The sequence below is a fragment of the Astatotilapia calliptera genome, chromosome 4, assembly GCF_900246225.1.
Source record: "Astatotilapia calliptera chromosome 4, fAstCal1.2, whole genome shotgun sequence".
Classification (NCBI taxonomy): domain Eukaryota; kingdom Metazoa; phylum Chordata; class Actinopteri; order Cichliformes; family Cichlidae; genus Astatotilapia; species Astatotilapia calliptera.
Window position 1 is genome coordinate 8,379,567 of NC_039305.1, and position 21,213 is coordinate 8,400,779.

General features: G+C 40.2%; 2 protein-coding genes across 4 annotated transcripts in view; one reads left to right on the forward strand and one right to left on the reverse strand.

Annotated features, from left to right (window-relative positions):
- mylk5 (myosin, light chain kinase 5) lies at positions 1-13,160 on the reverse strand. 3 transcript variants are annotated; one of them, XM_026164394.1, is made up of 18 exons: positions 13,051-13,160; positions 7,865-8,002; positions 6,593-6,724; positions 6,211-6,363; positions 5,862-6,044; positions 5,364-5,399; positions 4,253-4,380; positions 3,994-4,147; positions 3,603-3,914; positions 3,404-3,506; positions 2,800-3,003; positions 2,500-2,717; positions 2,293-2,416; positions 1,932-2,084; positions 1,722-1,851; positions 1,540-1,627; positions 1,314-1,454; positions 1-1,158 (listed from the first exon to the last, which is right to left on the reverse strand). In XM_026164394.1, exons 2-18 carry the CDS (start codon positions 7,998-8,000, stop codon positions 953-955), a joined length of 2,601 nt encoding a protein of 866 aa, XP_026020179.1. In that variant the 5' UTR covers positions 8,001-8,002; positions 13,051-13,160; the 3' UTR covers positions 1-952. The 3 variants fall into 3 exon arrangements, with proteins under 3 accessions (XP_026020179.1, XP_026020177.1, XP_026020178.1); XM_026164392.1 differs by lacking the exon at positions 13,051-13,160 and adding an exon at positions 12,423-12,717; XM_026164393.1 differs by lacking the exon at positions 13,051-13,160 and adding an exon at positions 8,157-8,212.
- Positions 12,765-21,213, forward strand: part of moto (minamoto) — a 19,071-nt gene continuing 10,622 nt past the window's right edge. The window contains exon 1 of the mRNA XM_026164398.1: positions 12,765-12,815. The gene's annotated coding sequence lies outside the window, so the exon portion shown is untranslated. The remainder of the gene's footprint in view (positions 12,816-21,213) is intronic.

Here is a 21,213-nt window from a genome sequence, read left to right on the forward strand (position 1 = left end):
TACATTGGTATCCGTTTATTTGGGTTGTGAGGAAGGTATCAAGTAAATATGACCATGACAAACACGAGTTAAATTCACAAATACTCTATATTTTAGTAAAGCAGGTGGACGGCTTTACCGAAGTGTCGGGCTGAAGGTCCTGATGGTATTGTTTGAAATTCAACCAGCAGACAGAGACAAAAAGATTTTGACAAAATAGATTTGTTATGGACACATTTCCTGAGGTCGAACAGAGAGCTAGAAACTCACACAAGCAGCAAAAACTGTTACTGTCATTTATGTTTTCAGATATCAAACTGCATGCTGAGACTAAGGATAGTGTTTACCGGGGGATATTTCCATCTGTTTATTTGGTCTACTAATGTTTGTGTGTGAAGAAATGCAGTATTTACAACAGTAGGAGGTGTGTATGTACTATGTAGGAGTATGTTGGACCCTGTCAAAATAAACCTATCTAGGTGCATTTCACTAAAAGAACATGAGATTTTGTGCAAGAGTGGTTTAATTTAGAAACGAAAATAAAGCTCTTTGGCACTAAGCATTGAATTAGGCTTAGGCTATAAATAACATTTATTGTAAGTTTTTTTTAATGGGACGCTTTGGAATTGCAATTTGAATGTTCACAATGCAAATTAATCAGGATATTTTCAGACCCGCCTGCTTTTCAGAATGGAAATCGCAATTACAAACTGATAGGGCTGAAGGGGAATCTTCACAATGAGCCAATATAACAGACAGATTCATGGTTTTACGTAAAAACATCATTTTCAACATAGCGTGGAAGCCATATCTGAATGCCATAAAAATATAAATCTATGCACGTAACTCTGTAACAATATTTATTTGACTCATCAGAAGCCACAAACAACAATGTACAACACAGCTGGTCAAGGCAACAAGAAAATTCTACTTATACTTGTTATTTCTGCATACACACTATGATATGATGAATCTATTTTTGGACAGTTAATTTGGCTGAGCAAAATGCCTCCCCGTGGTCATTAGTGGCCCTACAGGTATACACATTGCCGTCCTCTGGGCCAACTTTGGCTAGAACCAGCGTACACTGGCCATCTTCCTCATACTCTATTTGCACAGTGGGGGACTCCTCAATAGGCTCATCACCACACAGCCACAGCACCTCCGGGTCAGGGTAACCTGGCAAGATAAACAGAAATGTGAGATCAGGAGGGAAAAGAACACAACTTTTGAAACGCTATCAAAGAAAAGATGTTTTTACATGTTCAAGATTGAATTTTCAAGCCTGCTACAGTAAGTCTGACTTGAATCCAAGATAAGAAGTTGCTTTGTACCTGTGAGGTGACACGAGAGACGGGCACTGGATCCCTGAGTTACAGTCCGGTCTTTCAACCTCTTTGTGAACACCGGGGGTTCCTGCAGCTTAAGCTCCAGGGAGGTCAACGCTTCCTCTGCCTCTGGGCTCAGGGGTGATTCTAGGAGATATATATCAATAAGATGGGAAACCCACTAAACCAAAATGCGTGCAATGTGATGAGTAAAGGTATGCAAGATTTTCACCTCCTCCAGGAGTTGTAGGAGATGCAGAGCCTTCCGCCTTAGAGAGCAGAGCCATTCTCTTCAGTGCTAACATGGCCTTGCCAGCTTTCTATGAGACAAATGTGTATGAGAACAAAATGTACATTTTAAATTTTAAATAATAAATAAATAAATAAATAAATAAAGAGTAATTTGGTGCTTACCTTCCACTTCTGTCTAGCCAAAAACCTCTTCATCTTCTCTTTGGACAGACTCTTGGTGAGAGTGAGCTCTTTAGACTTAAATGCTGCCATCCAGGGATGGGCAAGGGCCTGTTCACAGGTCATCCTACGCCTGATCAACAATTACAGTTACAGATGGTTAAGTAAGGAGGTAAAGTAGGGTACTTTACAGTTGTAAATCTATGAAATCACCTCGGGTCTTTGCTGAGCAGGGAGCTTATAAAATTTTTAGCCTCCTCTGTTATCTCGTCAAAGCTCTCCTCGTCAAACTCCCACTGAGCAGCTGTGACCAAGGCCAGGGTCTCTGCATCACTGTTTCCCTGGAACGGAGATTCCCCACTGAGCCTGGAAACCACAGAAAAAAAGTGGAGAAGATTAGTGTTGAATATACATCCTTTACATGTGGTTTCAATCTATACCCACTAGGTGGCACAATAAGGCTAAAACTCTAAATTTCAGTTTTGATTGTATGAGCTAAAGAATTTTAGACAAAAATCTTGTTTGAAAAATACTAAACTATCTCTTGAATATAGAAAGAGACAGTTAGACTCACAGTATGTAGCAGATCACCCCAATGCTCCACATATCAGTCCCCAAACCCACAGGCTCATAGTTGATCACTTCCGGGGCCACAAATTCTGGAGTCCCGTGCATCACCTTCAGAGGTGTGTTTTGATCTGTTCAATGGAAATCCCATAATGTAGGTATTAAGACGCACACGAGGTAGACAAGCATAAAAGTAGAGTATTGTTCCACATACCTATTCTACTGGCTAAGCCAAAGTCGATGATCTTTATGGAGGTGCCTGTGGTGTCAACACATACGATGTTTTCAGGTTTGAGGTCCAGATGGACAATGTTTTGCTGATGCATGTAGGCAATCCCCTCCAGGATCTGCTGCATGTAGTGCACACTTGAAGGCTCCGTGTGCTCAAAGTTGTCATCCACAATACGTTCAAAGAGTTCGCCACCTGCAATACTGCAGACAAACAAAACAGCAGTGACACACCAGAAAATACTAGGAATTTTGCTTTGCCTTTTGCTCTGATAAGGATACTTACAACTCCATCACCATGACCATTTCAGACTTGTGATCATATGCTGCCAGACACTGAACCAGTTTGGGGTGGTGGAGGTAATTCATCAGCTCTATTTCCTTACGAGCGGCTTCCCTCTCCTTGGCACGGCGTCCTTTGTAGAACTTCCCAGCGCACACACGTCCTGTCTCTTTGTGGATGAGCTTGTACACCATCCCAAATTTTCCCCTTATGAAGAAAGTTTAGTCATTTCTATCTCTGGATATTAGGAATGAATAGTTAATGGTTACACCATCATGGCCTATCACAATAAGTAGTTCATGTTAATGGCTGATTTCCATCTGATTCTTGTTCACCTATCACTAATACGGTAACGTCACCGTACATTCCTTGTCATGGATAAAACAGGACTACAGGTGTTTTCAAGCTGGAATGCATGCCTCTACTTGAAAGCATTTTTATTTTCTTGGCAGAATTTCAACCTGGAATTCCCACTCACACACTTCCTTGGAATTGGAAATGTCAAAACGTTCTCAACTTGTTGTAATTATAGTTTCTGACAAACTTCTTGTTTCTACTTGGAAAGATTATTATTGGAAAATTGGGATTTGACATATCTGATACTCACATTCCAAGTTTCTCCTGCATATCGTAGTGTTCTGTAACTTTGTGGGAAGAGTCAACAGACACAGTGGTATACATCTGAGGGGCTTCTTCTTCTTTTATCTTGTCTGAATGTATGCACAGAGCCACAACAGCTTTAATCTAATGCTTATTATACCTGCCTTTATTACAAATGTGCTGTCAAAATCCCAGTATCACCTCACCTCTTTCCTCCATTCTCACCACTGGTGACACTGGGCCTGGCTCGCTTAGTCCTACTACGTTATAGGCCTTTACTCTGAAGCAGTGTTCCTGTTGTGGCTGAAGCCCAGAACAAACTTTGTATGAGGTACTCTTACACTCGCTTGTTAGCTCTCTCCAAACCTCAGGCTCAGCACTTCCTTGGTTATTTACTTCAACGACATAACCAAGGATGGCACTGCCGCCATCATAGCAGGGGCCTGACCAGGATAGCACAAGACTGGATGAGGAGACAAGGGAGATCACTGGACTGGAGGCAGGAGGTTGTGGTCTCTCTGGTGGGAGGATGATTAAAATAAGTCTCCAAGGAACTGCTTTACTTGATTTGGTTCTGACTCTTTAGAATAGACTCACCTATAACAGAAAGGGTGATTGTGTGTTCTGCTGAGCTCTTTCGGTCTTTTACTACAATGGTGTAGCGACCTGTGTGCTGGGGTTTAGCCTCTTCTATAACCAGCGTACTACTCCGATTAGTATTTTCTGTCCTTAGCTCTAGGCCGTCCACTATCTGCACAGAAAAACAGGAAAAATAGATATAATGTGGAGTCAAATACATTTGAGATGGCAGAAGCAGATGTCTTGTTTTTGCTATTTATCCTTTTTATTGCTGCACCTGTTCTTTGTTTCTGATCCAACAAGATGCTACAGGAGGGCTTCCAGTAAAACTACACGTCAGCCTGGCGGTTTGTCCCACCTTCACCTCCACGTGCTGCGGTGGGTTTTCAAAACATAACGATCGGCCTGCCAAATAAAATAAAAAAAAATGAGAAAAGTGACTCAAAGTGAACTGCAGCATCTGCACTTCCTCAGTTCACAATAGGGTTAAAAATATCTGCTGAATGCCTGAAAACTAATGTGTGTGAGCATGAGATAAAGACTAAGAAATAGCTAACTGATACCCTTCTTATTATGGTATTTAGCAGGACCTTGTGCCTCAAGTGAAAACACAATGCAATACAGATGACCTATCGCCCACAAGGACAACAAGTCTTTGTGTAATCAAGTTTGTTGAAATATTTCACCAGCTTTTTGAAAATACACATTCCCAGCTGTTTACCCTTAAAGGAAGTAAAGAGAAAATGTTTTTATAGCCATACATTATACAGTATCCAGGGATTATAATCTGCCCTGCTTTGTGCTGCACACACACACAAAAAAATCCATATATGAGCTGAAGTCATGTCATCTCTCTCGCTGTCAATATTCAAATCTTGTGGCGTCAGAATGGTGAATTTGACTAAAGTAGATCTGATAATATTAAGTTTAAGTGGCTTTAATGTGCACAGTTTTACCTTCTGAATACAAGCTGTTGCCATTACAAGCCAATATTTCATTCCTAAAAATAAAAACCATGAATAAATGATGAAATGTCCTGTGCTCTCAAAATAAACAACCAGACCTCATTATGGGAGTATTTCACATATTTGCTTTTGCAGCCTAAACCCTAAGGTTGATTCAGTCAACTCAGTAGAGCACATTAAAGCGTAAGGAGAGCATTATGAGACCAAAGGTGACATGAAGAAAGTACAGCTCCAGCAACAGATCCGCCTACGCACAAACAAACTCTACAATAAGTCACATTTTTTCATAGAAGAAAAATAACAGCAGACAGAAGAAGTTATCAAGCACTTAATAAGAAGCACATGGATGCTGGAGAGGTGGGTAAATTTCTCAGTATGTGGGGAAAAAAAAAAGAAAAAAAAAAAAAAGAGCGTTTTTCTCACCTATCCTTGAGTTGGCTCGCTTCTTTGGGACGACTTCTGCAAAGACAGATCAGGTGCAGGTAGGTTTTAGCCAGAAGGATAGAGGTGTGGCTCTTCTATCTATGGCTATCAGTTTGCACTATTTTACTGTACTTTGCTCTATCCACTACCCTACATGGTGTATACTTGGTACAGAGAAATTTCAGTGGGTGTATCGGAGAGCTGCATAATTGTGTTATATATGTTTTGCCTAACGGCCAATCACACAAGGACTGGAAGTGCGTTTCCTTTTATAAACATAACATGGATTTCCTGAAGAAACTGAAACAGAGGCCAAGAAATTGTACATCAAAACACATCAGTACTGTTTCTATACTAAGAAACCGATCAGTGTGCAAGAGAAAAGAAGAAATTGCATTATATCTGTGCTAACTATAGTTCATTAAATGGGAATTAATTTACATTTGTTTTTTGACTAGAAATTAACCAGCACTGTCTAATCAAATAATTCTGGTTTACCTTTTGGAGATGAGACTGGGCTCTGCCTATCAGAGCCTGTAGGAGACATACAAATAGATCCTTTGAATTTGTGTAGCTCATCTTTTGGAGTCTGCGGTAACGTTCCATTTCCCATTACACTTTTGGATGGAGAAGTGGGAGTCTTTAAAGCGCGATTCTGCACGCCACAGATACTTTCAAAGTCTAATTTGGTCAGAAGAGAAAAACGAGAAGAGACTACATCAGAAATAAAACTCTGGCTTTGTTTTGAGTAATGAACACACTGAACGTTCCATTTATTGTAGACTTAAAGTTGCAAGAGGTAAATTGTCCAATTAGCTGAATATTTCATGAGTTCCCAGTTGCTCACCTCTTACAACCACAGCAGCACTGCAAGATGTCTTCCCTGCGCTGCTTTCTGCCAAGCAGGTGTAGGCACCGGCGTCTTCTGGTAAGCACTCCCTCACAACAAAACTGGCCTCCCTGCCATTGAAGGAAGCCTTCCCGAAACGGGCCACTTCACCTGCCAACAGGTGAGGTAAACAAGCAACCCATCAGCATGCTCTTGCACTACTTTTGGCTTCTTGATTCTCTATGTGGCATTTTTAATTGAATGCATAAAAAACGGAAAGTCAAAAACATGTTTGTTTTGAATAATTATCTGCTCTTTAGCGTTCTTTGGTTGACCACACCCACAGCTGAAAAGTATATGCAGTGTAAACTGAGATGCATTGTAAACTGTCTCTTCTCACCATTGTGCAGCCACGATATTTTGATCGGTCGACTTCCTTTGAGAACTCCACGTAACCTAATGTCAGTCCCTTCATCTACACAGCAGTCCTCCAGAGGCTGTATGAAGACAGGTGGATCCAGATGTTTAGACCCTGGATTTGGAGGAGATACAGAATTACAATACAATTAATACAAAAGTGACAAAGTCTTATTGTATTAAATTATGTAATCTATCCTTAGAACTGCATTTTTGCCCATATACAGTACACTAGTTACAGTTTAACAAAAAAGTGTTTAAATTAAGCAAGGGACCCTAATTTGCCCCAAGGTGAATTACTGCTTGAAACGTGGAGCATAAAGTAGTAATACACAATTTCATGTCATTACAGACTCCCAGGTCGTTTCTTAGGCAGTGTAACTTAGAAACCTAGAAAGAAGAACCACATATTATTGCCCATTGTAAACCCATATACAGCATACTAGTTATGATTTAACAAAACGGTGCTTTTCTATGAACCTTTAACCAGTGTTTACAGTACTGAATGGTTCAGTTAGCACACTGGTGTTTCTGAAAAGGAACTGAATGCTGCAACAACTCTGAGCAACACTTCTGCACACAGACACGCTCAGAGGTGGCTCATAGCAGCTATTTTATCAAATAGCTGGTATGTGTTGTTAGTTTAGTGGAAAGATTAATTTTAGTAACTCTATATTTCACTTGACACTCTTTAAAACCTTTGATTTGAACAGCAGCCAAAGACATGCCTGTTCCTGAACTTTTGACTTGATTTTGACTTTGAAGGTTTTGTACAAAGTTGCCATTTGCCCAACAGATCGATGACATGGAAGCAACAGCGACATATAATATATGGAAATATGGAAGAGCAAACTAATGACCATGAGAAATACAGCACATGTGACTTGCTGGTTATAACAAAAAAACAAAATTTTGAGGACATAGGAAATGAGATGTCAGCTGTGGACTGACATGAAAGTGAAAGGCTTCCAAGTCAATAAACAAGCACACTACTGGACGGCTAAACTCAAAATAAACATGAAACTGAATATTAATTTTAAGTGTAGCAAACTGTTTGTGTTGCATGCGTGAGCGCTATTAGTTTAGGCAAACAATCTGTTTTTACAAGTGAATATTAAAGAATATGTTGGAGTCCGCTCTGGATGGTCGCCAACTTGTTATCAAGAAGCACTGCCGTGCTCAGACTTGCCTGTTCAAACGCTGACATCCATAAATGTCACCAGTTGTGTGTTTTCTTCTTGAAAGCAGCTCTTACCTGCATCAGTACATTTTACTGAGGTCCTTGTGCCGACAACTCCTGGCCCGTTCTCAGGTGCAGGTGATGGACCGGGGGCCTTGATGCGCATTTTAAAGGTCGACACAAAACGCTGTTTGCTGCCATCACTATTCATGTCTGTTTCAGGAAACCAACAAATGAAAAAAGAATTACAAAGTCATGCCTCAAACTGATTATCAAACTTCCTCTCTCTGTCACTGTGGTGTTGGCCTCTGTGGCTTGCTCACTATCTTTTTCATAAAATTAACAAGCCTCTGTGTGTCCCTCTCACCCTGTGCTAAACCACTGAAGCTCTGCCCTCAGTCCTCACACTTTACTGCACGTTCTAGTCCCTTTTACTCACCCTCCTATTATCTACATCTAGCTCCACCTACATGACAAATCATGTTGTTTCACTTTGGCCATATCAGGCGCGGCGGACGTCTCATATGCTTTCAAAATCACTGTAACAGCAAAAACCCACTACTCTGACTCCTTTTTGTCATGCCTTGTAAACACTACATTTAAACATGGAACGATATAAAGCGGGAGAGTGGGAGCGAATGAGGGGGACTTATCTACTTATCCAGGCAAAGGTCGCTTTGTGTTCTGTTTGGTGAATGCAGTCTTGTTCACCGGTTTCTCTGTTTGCTTTCTCACTTATCAATGCTACAACTGAACTTTGTGATGCCAGTGACATCACCATTGCAAAGGTTTACTTCATCCCTGCGGACTCTAAATCCTCTGACTGTAGCAACAGTCAAATCTGAGCCCCTTCCCCTGGTACAATATATCCCAACACAAGAACGATGGCCTTTTTGAACGGCAGCAGCGTCACTTTGACTTCCACGTGCTAATATAGTAACCAGGAGACGTCTGTGCAGGAGAACTGCTCTTGGTAAAACATACATGTTTGAGGCATTCATCTCAACGGAGAACAGCAGTGCTCTCTGCCAGGTTGAATGAAGTTTGTATTATTTATTACAGGTTTCAGCCACAAGTAAACAACAATTATCAACACGAGTGCATCTTGGTGTAGCAGTTTCAATTAGGTGAATTAACTACACTACAAATGCTGGATTGATAGTCAGAGAATTCTACAGAAACCTGCTGAAGTGGTGATAACATCTCTCTCCACTCCACCCCCATCCCAGCTTCCCAAATTCCACATCAATGATCACACAAAAAGGGACTGCAAGGGGCTTGTTTTAGTTTCCGTGGGAGAATTCCTATCTCGTTTACCAAAAAGCTGCCAACACAGACATCCTTGTTGGGATTTTTTAGAACAAAGACATTATTACACATGTTAAAAGCCCAATGTCTGAAAAAATCGTATTCTTATTACTGTTGTTGTTGCTTTTATTAAGATTTTTTTAAATAGCATAACGATCCAGGCCTAGTTTTGTCTCTAAAGCCTGGGTTGGGATGAAACCACTGAAATTCAACACAAAATTGCCTCAGCAGGTTAATAATAACATACAAAAGTTCAGGTAAGACAGATTAGACCCATTTACATTGTTAAGCTACATTTGCTGGAAACTATTTTCGCCTTTTTAGTCAGTCAGTCAACACACCCAGAACCTGACTGCCTTACTATTGTAATTCCCTGGGTACCAGGGAATTTCTACATAGTGACACACACTGAATGAAAGTTTAAGTTATTCACCCAGGGTCTGCAACGTCTCCAGGTGAAGCTAACAACTACTGCAATACTGAAAAGGAATGTCGCAGTACAGAAACAAATCACCACGGCTGAACAACCTTGCACAGTATGACAGAAATAGTATCTAATAAGGTCGGACATAAAGCGTTTAATAAGACGTGACATCAAAGACAAAACACGCACAGAAAGTTGGCACAAACTCTCTAGCTACAGGGCTGCTCATTAAAAAGGAAACAGAATGATTATGCTGCATTTGTCTCACAGTGTCTTCGCTCGTGCCAATGCAAGTCAATGCAAGTAACATAATTTATTAGGGACCTGGGGCGCCTCTGTCAGTGCGCCCCAGGGTGGCTGTGGCTACAATGTAGCTTGCCATCACCAGTGTGTGAATGTGTGTGTGAATGGGTGGATGACTGGATATGTAAAGCGCTTTGGGGTCCTTAGGGACTAGTAAAGCGCTATATAAATACAGGCCATTTACCATTTACCTTTTTAAAATAAATAAATAAATTGAGGTCATTGTATGTACAAATGATACCTAGAACCCCAGATCTTGGGCTTCAGACATCTCTAAACATTTTCTCATTGACTGTCCTACTATTGGATCTGTATATTACATAGACTGGATATTATGGGTATATGTTAAGTTGATGCATACAGCTCTTGTTGTGCACGGAGAAGCCCCGCTCACCTCCTCGGACTAAGACTTACGTAAGACAGACAAAGAGGAAAAGTGGAGATAGTCACAGCACAGTCAAAACGATTGCATCTACAGATGAAAATCTTTGACATGCTTAAAAAAAGTGAAACGGGTGCATTGCCGGTGAGCAGAAAACCTTGGCCTCATAATTTAAAATGAAAAAGTAAACAAAGGCTTCTTTTCACACGAAGCATAGCGTCAGAAAAAGAATGTAAGATAGGAAAACCCACTGGATTAATCCGATGAAGTTTAGATCCTTTTCATTTACACAAGTTCCTCAATGGCTAATTTTCATGCTTCTATTTTATGCTTTATTGCTGAATCATCATATAGCATTTTTAAATCACCTAGTGAACAAAAGACCTAGAATATAACATTATGATTTCAATAGATGATATTGTTTTACATTCTTTGCTTTCTCAAGTGCATTTAACACTACTCAAGTCACTTTTCAACCAAGGAAGCTGCTACCAAGGAAGAATCTACAGTAAACACATCCACACCTTGGCTTTCATTACAACTCCAGATCACTACAGAAATACATAATTCTGCAGCAGTTGCTATATAAATAATGGTAAGGAGGAGCACCAGGGGGTGCTCTGTAGATGCCAACTATTTGTGTAAAAATTAAGGGAAAAGAAGAGTTTCCCAAATCTGGAACCTAACCTTTATTTATTTTCTTATCTTCTACTTTCTGCTGCCCCCTCCAGGCTTCTCCACATCAGCTCACCGAGCTCCATCACTATGTCCATGAATATTCTCTATGATATTCCTCTTTTCCTCCTGCCTGGCAGCACCATTTATAACATAAATAGCCCAATATATGTCTACGATGCCTCCACAGTACATGCCCAGACCATCTCAGCCTTGCCTCACTATCTTCTGTCTCCAAACTGCTCAACCTGAGTTGTTCCTGTAAAGTACTCATTTCTAATCTTGTGCATTCTGGATACTCCCAACCAAAATCTTTGTAAATTCAACTCTGCTACCTCCAGTCTCCTATATTTTTTTTTGTCAGTGCCACCATCTCAAAACCATACATCACAGTAGGTCTCACTAGCATCTTAAAAACCTTCCCTTTTACTCCTGCTGCTATCCTTCTGTCACAAATGACCCAAGACACTCATCTCCAACGACTTAAACTGCCTTTGTTCACCTCACTTGCTTTAAATTCTTTAAACTCACTTCCTCAGCCTTCAGAACAAGAACAGACTGCAGCACACTGCATCAGTGTGCTCTAAAATCATTGGCCTGCCTGTCAGAACTCTGGCACAGGTTTTCAGCCAACAGGCCCTTAGACAAGAAGCCAAAATCTCTCACATTCTTCACCCGCATTTCAATGGCTCCCCTCTGGGCGACACCACTGCTGCATTTCCTGCAGGACTGAGAGGAGCAGAGCCACATTTGTCCCCAAAGCCACTCTGCTTTTTAACTCCAGCCGATAAGATCATTTCCCACACCAGAAACATAAACTACCCTCTTCTACTACCAACACTTTATTCACTTTTCAGTCAGTTTAATTTTAAAACGGTATATACTGTATATTCTGTATTTATTATTTCACTCTTATTGCCTGTTCTTATTGTCCTTATCTTCAATGTTATGCTGCTCTGTTGTTTGTTAATTGCCCCTTGGGGATAAATAAAGTCTTCTGATTCTGATCTACCTCCACTATGTCCAACATCTCAGGCTGTCTTTCACCTGCTCCCTACTCTCACTACTGATTACAGTGTCATCTGTCCAACGAGACCCATCTGTTATCCTATCTATCCATATAGCATTACAAACAAGCAGGGGCTAAGAACCAACCACTGATGTAGTCGCATGCCCTTAAACTATTTTATCATGAAATGCACACCTCACCAATATGTCATTAAGCAGATCCGCACCACCCTCAACTACAGTACTTCTCTGTCACCCCTGACTTCCTCATATAGTAGAGTACCACAGTTCCTCTCTTGGCACTCCATCATAAACTTTCTATACTTTGTTTTCTTACATTTGTTTAATCTTTTTATAATTATTATTATTATTGTTATTATTATTGACTATCATACAGAGAATTAGGCTGTATTTTTAAGTTTAAGTTGACCTGGTCAGCCATATCATCCGCTCACCATAAAATGAAAAATCCAAGACATTTTCTTTGGATTCTAATAACAGACTTGACTGAAAAATACCCGAACCTACATCACCTGATTTTAACATCTTCTGTCTTCAGCTGATTCAAAGTCATCATGTCTAGCAGTAGTAGCTCACTCTTCCAGCAAAGCTCGGCATATTGGCGGCATGTATGGGGTTACTTGTATCTTCCTTTGACTTGCCAAAGCCCGGAAACGCATTTAAAGAATTAATAAATAATAACCCAACCGTCTTCTAGAGAAACTCGGAAAGTCATGCTCAGCTGTTAACACCTCTTTGCTGTTGTGTTTTCTACAGTCATTGCTACTAACAGATGCCACTTCCTTTCGCCATCCTTTTGACTGAATGAGAACACTGGCGCCATCTAGAGGTGGACTACATTTCCTCAAGCACTACAAGCTTCCGTTTTGAATTGTCGGCGTTGCTATTATTAGTTGACCTTACATGTAAGTACACAGTCAGATCCATATGAGGATTTGCACACTGACACAATTCACCATAGTTGATTTTAAACCACAGAGTCTTTCATCTTTAGAGTTTTAACACTGCATTAACTTGTTATGAATTAAAGCCATTTTCATACCCTCCCCACCCTTGTTAGAGGCTTAAATGTAATTGGAGAATTAACTATAAGGACTGGTTTTCGTAACTGATTGAAACTGATCTGGAGTCAATGACTACCTGAAGTTTAAAATCCATGGACATCACCAAATACGTTTTTTCCTTTGAGATGCTCAGCGAGGCCTTTACTGCAGCCACCTGCAGTTTCTGCTTATTTGTGCGTCAATCTGCCCGCAGTTTTCCATGCTGTGGGGTTTGCTTTTTGCTGCTTTTTGCTGTCTCTCTGATAGGTTTATTTGGCTTTTTTGTTGTTGTTGTTGTTGTTGTTGCATCAGCATTTCTCTAAACCTTATATTGAACATTCCAGTTAAAAGATATCAAATGCAAGTCCAATATTTGGAATCAACTCCAGATCATTTATCCATTTAATTTGTCTTTGAATAATGAGGGAATGTGCCTCACCTGGCCATCAAACTGTTCATCAGCCCAGTGTCCAATTACAATACTCAAACAAAAAAAATGTCATTGTCTAAATATTCATGTAACTGACTGTGTGGTGGTACTTCTTCAGATGGACATTTTATTTTTCTATTCTTCTCTCCCAGTGGGCTGTAACATAGTGGACTATTGCTTATATTACCTCACGTCTATATTTGCTGTGGGAAATGGGCCTAGTTTGAGAGTGGTTTTGTGTGTCACAGTTGTTGTGAGCCAGTGGCTATGATTGGGTTGTGCTCATTTAAGGCAGGTGTATTTGATTAAACTCACACTCTGGTCTGCTGCCGTCTGAATTATACAATTAAGATGCAATTGAGTACATTTTTTCTCTGTGTGCAGGCCAAGGCCTACTATACGCCCTAGCCTAAAGGCAGAGTTGGTTTGCTGAGGTCGGGGTGATTGCCAGCCTACTACTTACAGGGTGGTGGGTCTTGTAGAAAAACTGCTGTTCCCTGTTAAAGTTGTTGGCATGTGAAGTGTAACTGACTTGTGGCATCGCTGGTCCTGGCCTTGGACTGTGTGTTTTATCCCTTTTTGTAAGTGGGTCATAGCACTGTTTTATGTCTTTGTTTTTTTTATGATCACTGTACTAATAAATTATCTTTTAAAATTTTATTGATTTTCATTTTTTGCCCATGGCTGAGATGGTTGGTCAAATTAACAGGGCACTAAATGGCTGTCTAATTTGCTGCAGATAGACAATTTCATCATGTTTTAACTGTTGGTTAATTTTGACTTCTGTTTTGTAGCGGTGTATGAACAGCAGGGGGTGGTATTCACCAAAAATTTATAAAATTATCCATGAACCAATCACTAAATAAAAGGGTTTAATCTTGTGATATCAGGAGTATTTTTACTCTTTACATATTTTGACATGTACCCTAAAATATTTGGTCTCCTAGCAGGAGTTTTTGCACATAACAATAATCTCCACAGGAAATATGTTGAGCAGAGGTATCCTTACATGCTGACCCTGCTGTGCAGAAGGCCCTGTTGTTTTCCGCTCTGTTGGTTTCACACATTGTCCGTGAGTGGTCCTCAGCAGCCCTCAGGGCATTCCTGGACAATGATTTAACTTGTGTGGCAGAAGCCACCACAAAAAACTAACAGGATGCAAAAGAAAACCACAAAATTTCTTAATACCGCTAAAGGAAATTGCTAATGAGCATAAACTGGCAAATGACTTCCTGCAATTTCACAAATTGAAAGACTGGAATACTAAGATTTTATCTGAGTTGGTCTGAGACACCCAGCATTTGTGGTTTTATATGTCAAAGAAAAAAATATCTATTTTCTGTATCTGTTTATATACGAACAACTTACACCACAAATAACTACAGCGACGCTCAAGCAAATGGAGGCCAAATCTTCTCTGCTGTCTGACACTTCGGTGAGACGGGACTTGACAATCTTATGTGTGAAAACATTTGTGAGCCCATATGTGTCTGCGTTTCACTCCCACCTTTGCAAAGGGCCCCTTCAACACTCTGTTGTTGGAGAGGGCCCACATGGAAGCGATTATGCTGAGCAGAGAGTGAAATTACAGAGAGAACCTACAGAACTGGAGCCTTCCAACAGCCACTCATTCACACAGATTTACTCACATATTCACAAGCACAATAGTGAACACATGTACAGTGAAAGAATTAACTTCAGCTGTGAGGCTCAAAATATGCTTGTTTTGTGCTTTAAGGTTTAAAAGTATCCCTTCCTTTTCACATATTGGACTGACTGGCATCAAAAGCTGTATACTTGAGAGGGTCTAAATTGCAATCTTTTTGGTTTTTTGTATCTTAGCATTTACCCTTACAGTTCTTGGAGACTTAAGGTGGACATCGATGTTATTTCATGTATTTCTTTTCTATCATTGATGTATTAAATACACGTGGACCCCTGTGTGGCTGATTTTTGAGTTAAGTAGCACAGAAACATTCATGTTCAAGCTCTGCTGCCACCCTGCCTTTACATTTCCATTGCTGGCTCTTTTGGTACAAGGCCACAGCATGACTTCCACCCCACCTTCCCAGCCCTGGGCTGGAGTGAGAATCGGCCAAGGCTGTAAATTCCTCAGAAAGAGTTGTTAGGAGGGCCTCCATTAAAATAAGGGGGGGCGGCACTCGCCAGAGAGGAGCCGACTCAAGAAGTCGTCATTGAAGCCTGAGGCCCTACTGAGGCTCATGAGAGAGTAACAGATTAGATTAGAGTATTGCCATCTCATTCTCTTCAATAAATTTAGTTTATCTTTAGATGCAGGTGCTCAGAGTGCTGCCATGTTTCATTAATGGGTCAATAAGAGTGATTTTGCTGCCTTGTGAATTATCTGTAGGGGGTTAATTGACCTGTCAATTAAAAGCTGCGATTACTTCAACAGCTGTTGCATTATGTGGCTTTTTAGACTCACCGTAGCCCCCTGCTGAATAGGACTAAACTGCCTCAAGTGTTTTTGCAAGACATGGAACAAAAAGAAGCTTAAATACCAAAAAAGAACAAGTCATATTTGTGATTGCTCTATTCTTAAACTATAAGAGGTGAGAAGACTGATCGGATAGCAGTTCCAAAATAAGATAATTAATACAGTGAAATTGTAAGTATGGAGTTGACACTAAAAGTTCATTCCAGAGTATCTAGCAGCATCTTTACATTCATAACAAGATAGGTGAGCGCTGTGTCAGACTAGAGGCTTGTCCTGTGACACTAACATAGTGAAAAGCCTGTGTTCCAGAGAGATGTTGAAAGCACACTTTTTCAAGTGACGTCATCTTTTCAGAGTAACAAAGCTATAACATCACATCAGCATGGTTTGATAGTCGTAGTGATTTTTTTCCAGGGGCCCGTACTGCAGAGCTCGCTCAACTTCTAATGAATTTGAAGGATATCAATTTGAAGAATCTTTAATCTCTTTTACTTTTAAACCCACTTCTTGGTGATACCCTGTGAACTGCTGCTATGGGAAGCGGTCTGTAAATGTGTATCACTTGTGGTTTTAAGGCACAGAGAACTTTCCAGCACAGAAACGTTGATATTTATCTGTGTGTGAAACAGATAAGAGCTTTTAAAATAGAAAAATAAATAAATAACGAGGCAATAGTGCATGCTGGAGGTCTCTATAATACTGTTTGGCTGGCTGTCGCAGCATCCAAAAAAATGGCTGACTCCATGGAAGCAAAGGAAGTGACATAAAAATACCCACTCCCAGAGCTCTCTCCTCTCTCTAAAGACTGAGCTCTATTAAATTAAATGACTTCTTGTCTTGATTATCTCTGTCAGCATGATCTAGAGTCTTTAACCACTGCCATAGAAAGCTTGGGAAGGATGTGTGTTTTGTCTGGCACCATTTCTGTCATAACTAGAGGCTCTGAACTCTTTAGTCACCTCTTTTACTTGCATAGCTGGATGAAGAGTTTTCCTTCTGCCGCTGGACTTGGTTTTATCAGCACCTTTGACACTTTCTGGGCCAGACTCAATCATTTAAAACTTGATGGGTTCAAACTGCCACTTTTATCTTATATATATTATATATTCAGTCTGGGCTTCACTTACATGATAACAGCTCTTGTCAAGGTCTCTAATAATCTGCTGCTCACATCTGACTCTGGGCTGGTTGTGTCTTAATTCTGCTTGATTTTATCTGAGCTTTTGATACTGCAGATCACAATATGTTAGTGAGCCATTTGAAAAAACTGTTGGCATCAGTGATCTAGCGCTGGATTGGTTCATTTCATATCTTTCTAGCAGGTCATTCTCCGTAAGGATCAGTGATGCCTCTTCTTTTGATGCACTATTTTCTTACAGAGTCCCCCAGGGATCTGTCTTTGATCCTCCATTTTTTAAACAACCTACATACTTCTGGTTGGACGAATGCTTCAGAAACACAGTATAGATTTTCATTGCTATGCAAACAATCCACAACTCTATGTTTCAACCTGGTACTATTGATAACTTATACATTAGGTCTTGTGTAGAAGAAGTTAGAATCTGGACGTCTAAAAACTTCCTTAAGCTGAATGACTAAAAAAAATGAAACAATCATAACTGCACCTTCCTCCCATAGCTCTGGTCAATGTCTCGAAAATATTTGCAAAGAGGCTTGCAATTTGAAGATATGATGTTGATGATGACATATCATGATGTCCTGTTTCATTCAGTTTTGACAGAAATCAAAAATTGTACCATTCCTGTTGCAGTCCTATTTAAAGAAGGTCACTCGTGATCTTATTTCTTCTAGAATTGATTACTGCAACGCACTTTACTCAGGCATCAGTTACCATACCATACACAGACTGCAGTCAACTCTGAATGATGCTCCAACGGCTTTTAACACAAAAGGAGCGACCACATTACACCAGTCCTTTGCACGATTTCAGTAGTTACCTGTTAGTTTTAGATTTGATGTTCAGATTTTATTGTTGGTTTTTAAAGCTCTAAGTGGTGCGGGCCCTGTCTATATCTGTGTAAAGCTGTCTGCCTGGCGACAGGACCACAAGTTTTGTAACACAAATTTATATTTTTGGGCTTTATCGTGTGCATACATTGTGAGTACATTCATAGTCTCCATAACATTGAAATCTGCAACTTTACAAAAATAAATATGTTCAGCTGTGGGAAAAAAAACACAACACAGTAGCAGAAAAACTTGTGCTTTAGTCCCTAACACTGTGTGTGTTATCATTTGCTACTTGTACCATCATTCTGACAGTTTATGAGAGAGACATGGTTGTGTACACAGTGTGGTGTCTAGATGCACATTAACCAATCCTTTTACTTCAAACACACTCCTCCCAATCAAGACCATTATTATCCCAGGCCTACTGCAGGCTCCCAAAATATCAGTCATGCAGCTGTCGGCACCTCTCTGCTCGGCAGCTGGAAAGGCTCTGAGCCACTCCCCTACTTTCTACACTGATTCTGCACCCTTGTCCTTGAAGGCAGGGGACTAAATAAACTCCCCCAACATCCCAGTGTCAGTGTCAACAGTTTATGTTTGAATTCTTGTCAAAGCCACCTTTGCATTGTCTGTGCGCTTATGAGCATACAATAGCACATAGATACATGTCAATAAAAATCAGCCAACGAGAAAGTAAAGGCGGGTACACTTTCTAGTTTTAACTGTGTTCACCAAATCAATGCGATTTGGAAACCAACAAAGTGTAGTGATCGCTAATAAGAAGAGCTGGACATCTTGTTAGAAATGATGTATGCCTACAGACCCCATTATCATCTCCTTTCACTGATGAGATAAAAGAAACCTTTATTAGTTCCACACATGGGAAATTTTTGGTCACGGCAGAAGTACAAGAGCAGTAAAAAATTAAGAGAAAAATAACATAATAGAATAAGATAAACAGAATAACATACTATACAAAATAGAAAGAACACTATATACAGTAGGATAAGTACTATACAAATAGAATAAAATACTTTGTTACATAGGGAAAATTGCACATCCAGGAAACAAGGTGAGAGTTACAAATGTGTATGAGATTTTTGTGTGTGGTCCTCTGCAGAGACCATGTTGTAGAGTCTAACAGCAGTAGGGAGGAAAAATCTCTCCGTCCCACATCGTGGGTGCCACAGCCTTTCACTTTTCAATCCATGGTTGTGGGTGGTGTAATAACCATATTAATATTAAAGTAAATGGGTATTTTAAATTACTTTTTTTTAAATCAGCAAAGTTATTTGTACTAAGTAATGTAGTTCTTCAAATATCATGGCTTGTGAGGTAACAATGAGGGGGAAAAAAGTCAGCAATTAGAAAATGATTTTAATGACGACCAAAAGAAAGACACCTCTTTACGGTGACCCTTTATGGCTGGAAGCCCTGAATCAAAGTCAGAAGCTGAAATACACATTTAAACCATCATATTTCTGCCAATTTGTTACACTTGATTCCACTCTGAAAGCAAATGGCATGAGGAGAAAGAACATATGGCATGTCCTCTTGAGACTTCAAGGCAATATAAGACAAATAGATAGAGTATGTGCTCTGGAAAACCTCAGCTACTCTCCTATGGTTAGGATAATGTATGACTGCAACTAATCCAGCCTTCTGAGCATGGGTTCCTTCTTGATTTTGTGCCAAGATTTGATTAGAAACAGGCTTACTACATGTCTGGATCCCTTTTTCTTCCTTTCCTTTTTTTCTAACCATTTTCCTCTTTTTCTTAGTCCTTTGTCTGGTTGAAGCACTTTCACAGGCTGGATAAAAAGTTACAAGCTAAGAAAATGTTCATAGTACATTAGAGCATGCTCAAAAGATGGATCTACAGAACCTGTGAGAACACTGACTAACAACACGATCCTTTTCCGACATGCCTAGACCTTCGTCTAATAGGAGCGACACCATAATATCAACTCTAGAAACATTCTTCCTGTCTTCATGATCCTTGACTTGTCCCTTCTTGCCCCCAAGCAAGCTGGAACCAACTGCATGCAAGATTTAAGATCAGAGACCAACAACATGAGACTGCAGCTTCCGAGAAACGTGGAAACAACATTAAAGAGCCGAATTTACTCTGGATAGTTACCAGCGCTTGCGTAGATAATATTAACAGTTTTATGCATAAAGTTAAAGTTTTAGGCATAAAACTCCAACTAATGCTTCACATTTTTAAACTGTTCTCTCCATGGATAGAGATTGTGAAGTTCACCAAGTAGAATCTGTATTGAACTACCCCAGATAGGTCACTGGGCATAGAAAACATTAAAGACTTACTCACAGAGTATATTTTACAATTTATTTTTGTGGGACAAGTTACTAGGAGCAGCATCTGATTCTATTTAGTTTTGATGGTTTGCGATCAAAGGTTTTTGTTCTCAGAATATTTGCCAAATCACAATTATGTCTCTCCTCATTTGGATTCTCATTTTCTTTCTCTCTTTGTTTTTTTTTTTCTCTCTCTGCAAGACAAAAGCAAATAATTCTGAATTTTCCATCAGGCTCTCCAAATCCCTCCTCCCCTAAATCCTAAAACAATCTCACTCTCTTCACCACTGGGACCCCACCCACATACCGCCTCTCTTCATTCTCTCACACTTCATTCGTTTCTCTGCTTCAGTGCAAAGCCAAACAAGCCAGCCATTAAGCTGAGTATAGCGCAGGAAGTGGGCCTTCGGGCCAGGCAGTACTGTTTACATGAAGCTTGTCAGGTTTCAGCGGCACTTTGAAGTGAGCAGCACAGGAGACTGTCTGTCACTAGGCAAAGGCCCAGCACTGCTCCACTGACTCACTCACATTCCCCCCATTCATCTGAGCGGAGAGAGGCAGGGAGGGTGGAGACATAGAGGGTGTAAAAGGGCAGAATAGAGGAGGCAGGTAGATTTATGGTTTTCCCCCCTTAGAGTCTCTGTTCTTACCTTTAATCACTCTTACCCATCTGTTATTACAACCCGTCTTTATTAAACCCTTGGTGAGGATATAAAAAAGACAAACATCAAATAAATATAACAACCCATTGGTCGTGATATAAGTCGAAAAGGTAACTCAAATTAGAATATTATCCAGAGAGGTGCAGACTAACTCACTCACTCACTAACAGTATATACTATATGCATACACTATATGCATGCCTCTAGCCAAGAGCTTCTGCTCTGAGGCACAGGGATCAGCTTTCTCTTACACATCCATCTACTTCATGACATCACTGCAGAGACGATTGAGTTTCAGCCATAAGCAGCTTGGGGGATTCCAACTTGCTACAATACACAGAGAGTCCAGAGAAGTAACAACAGCAAATGAATATTTTTCTTCCGCCTTCACCGACCGCACAAGCGGGAACATTTTCACAC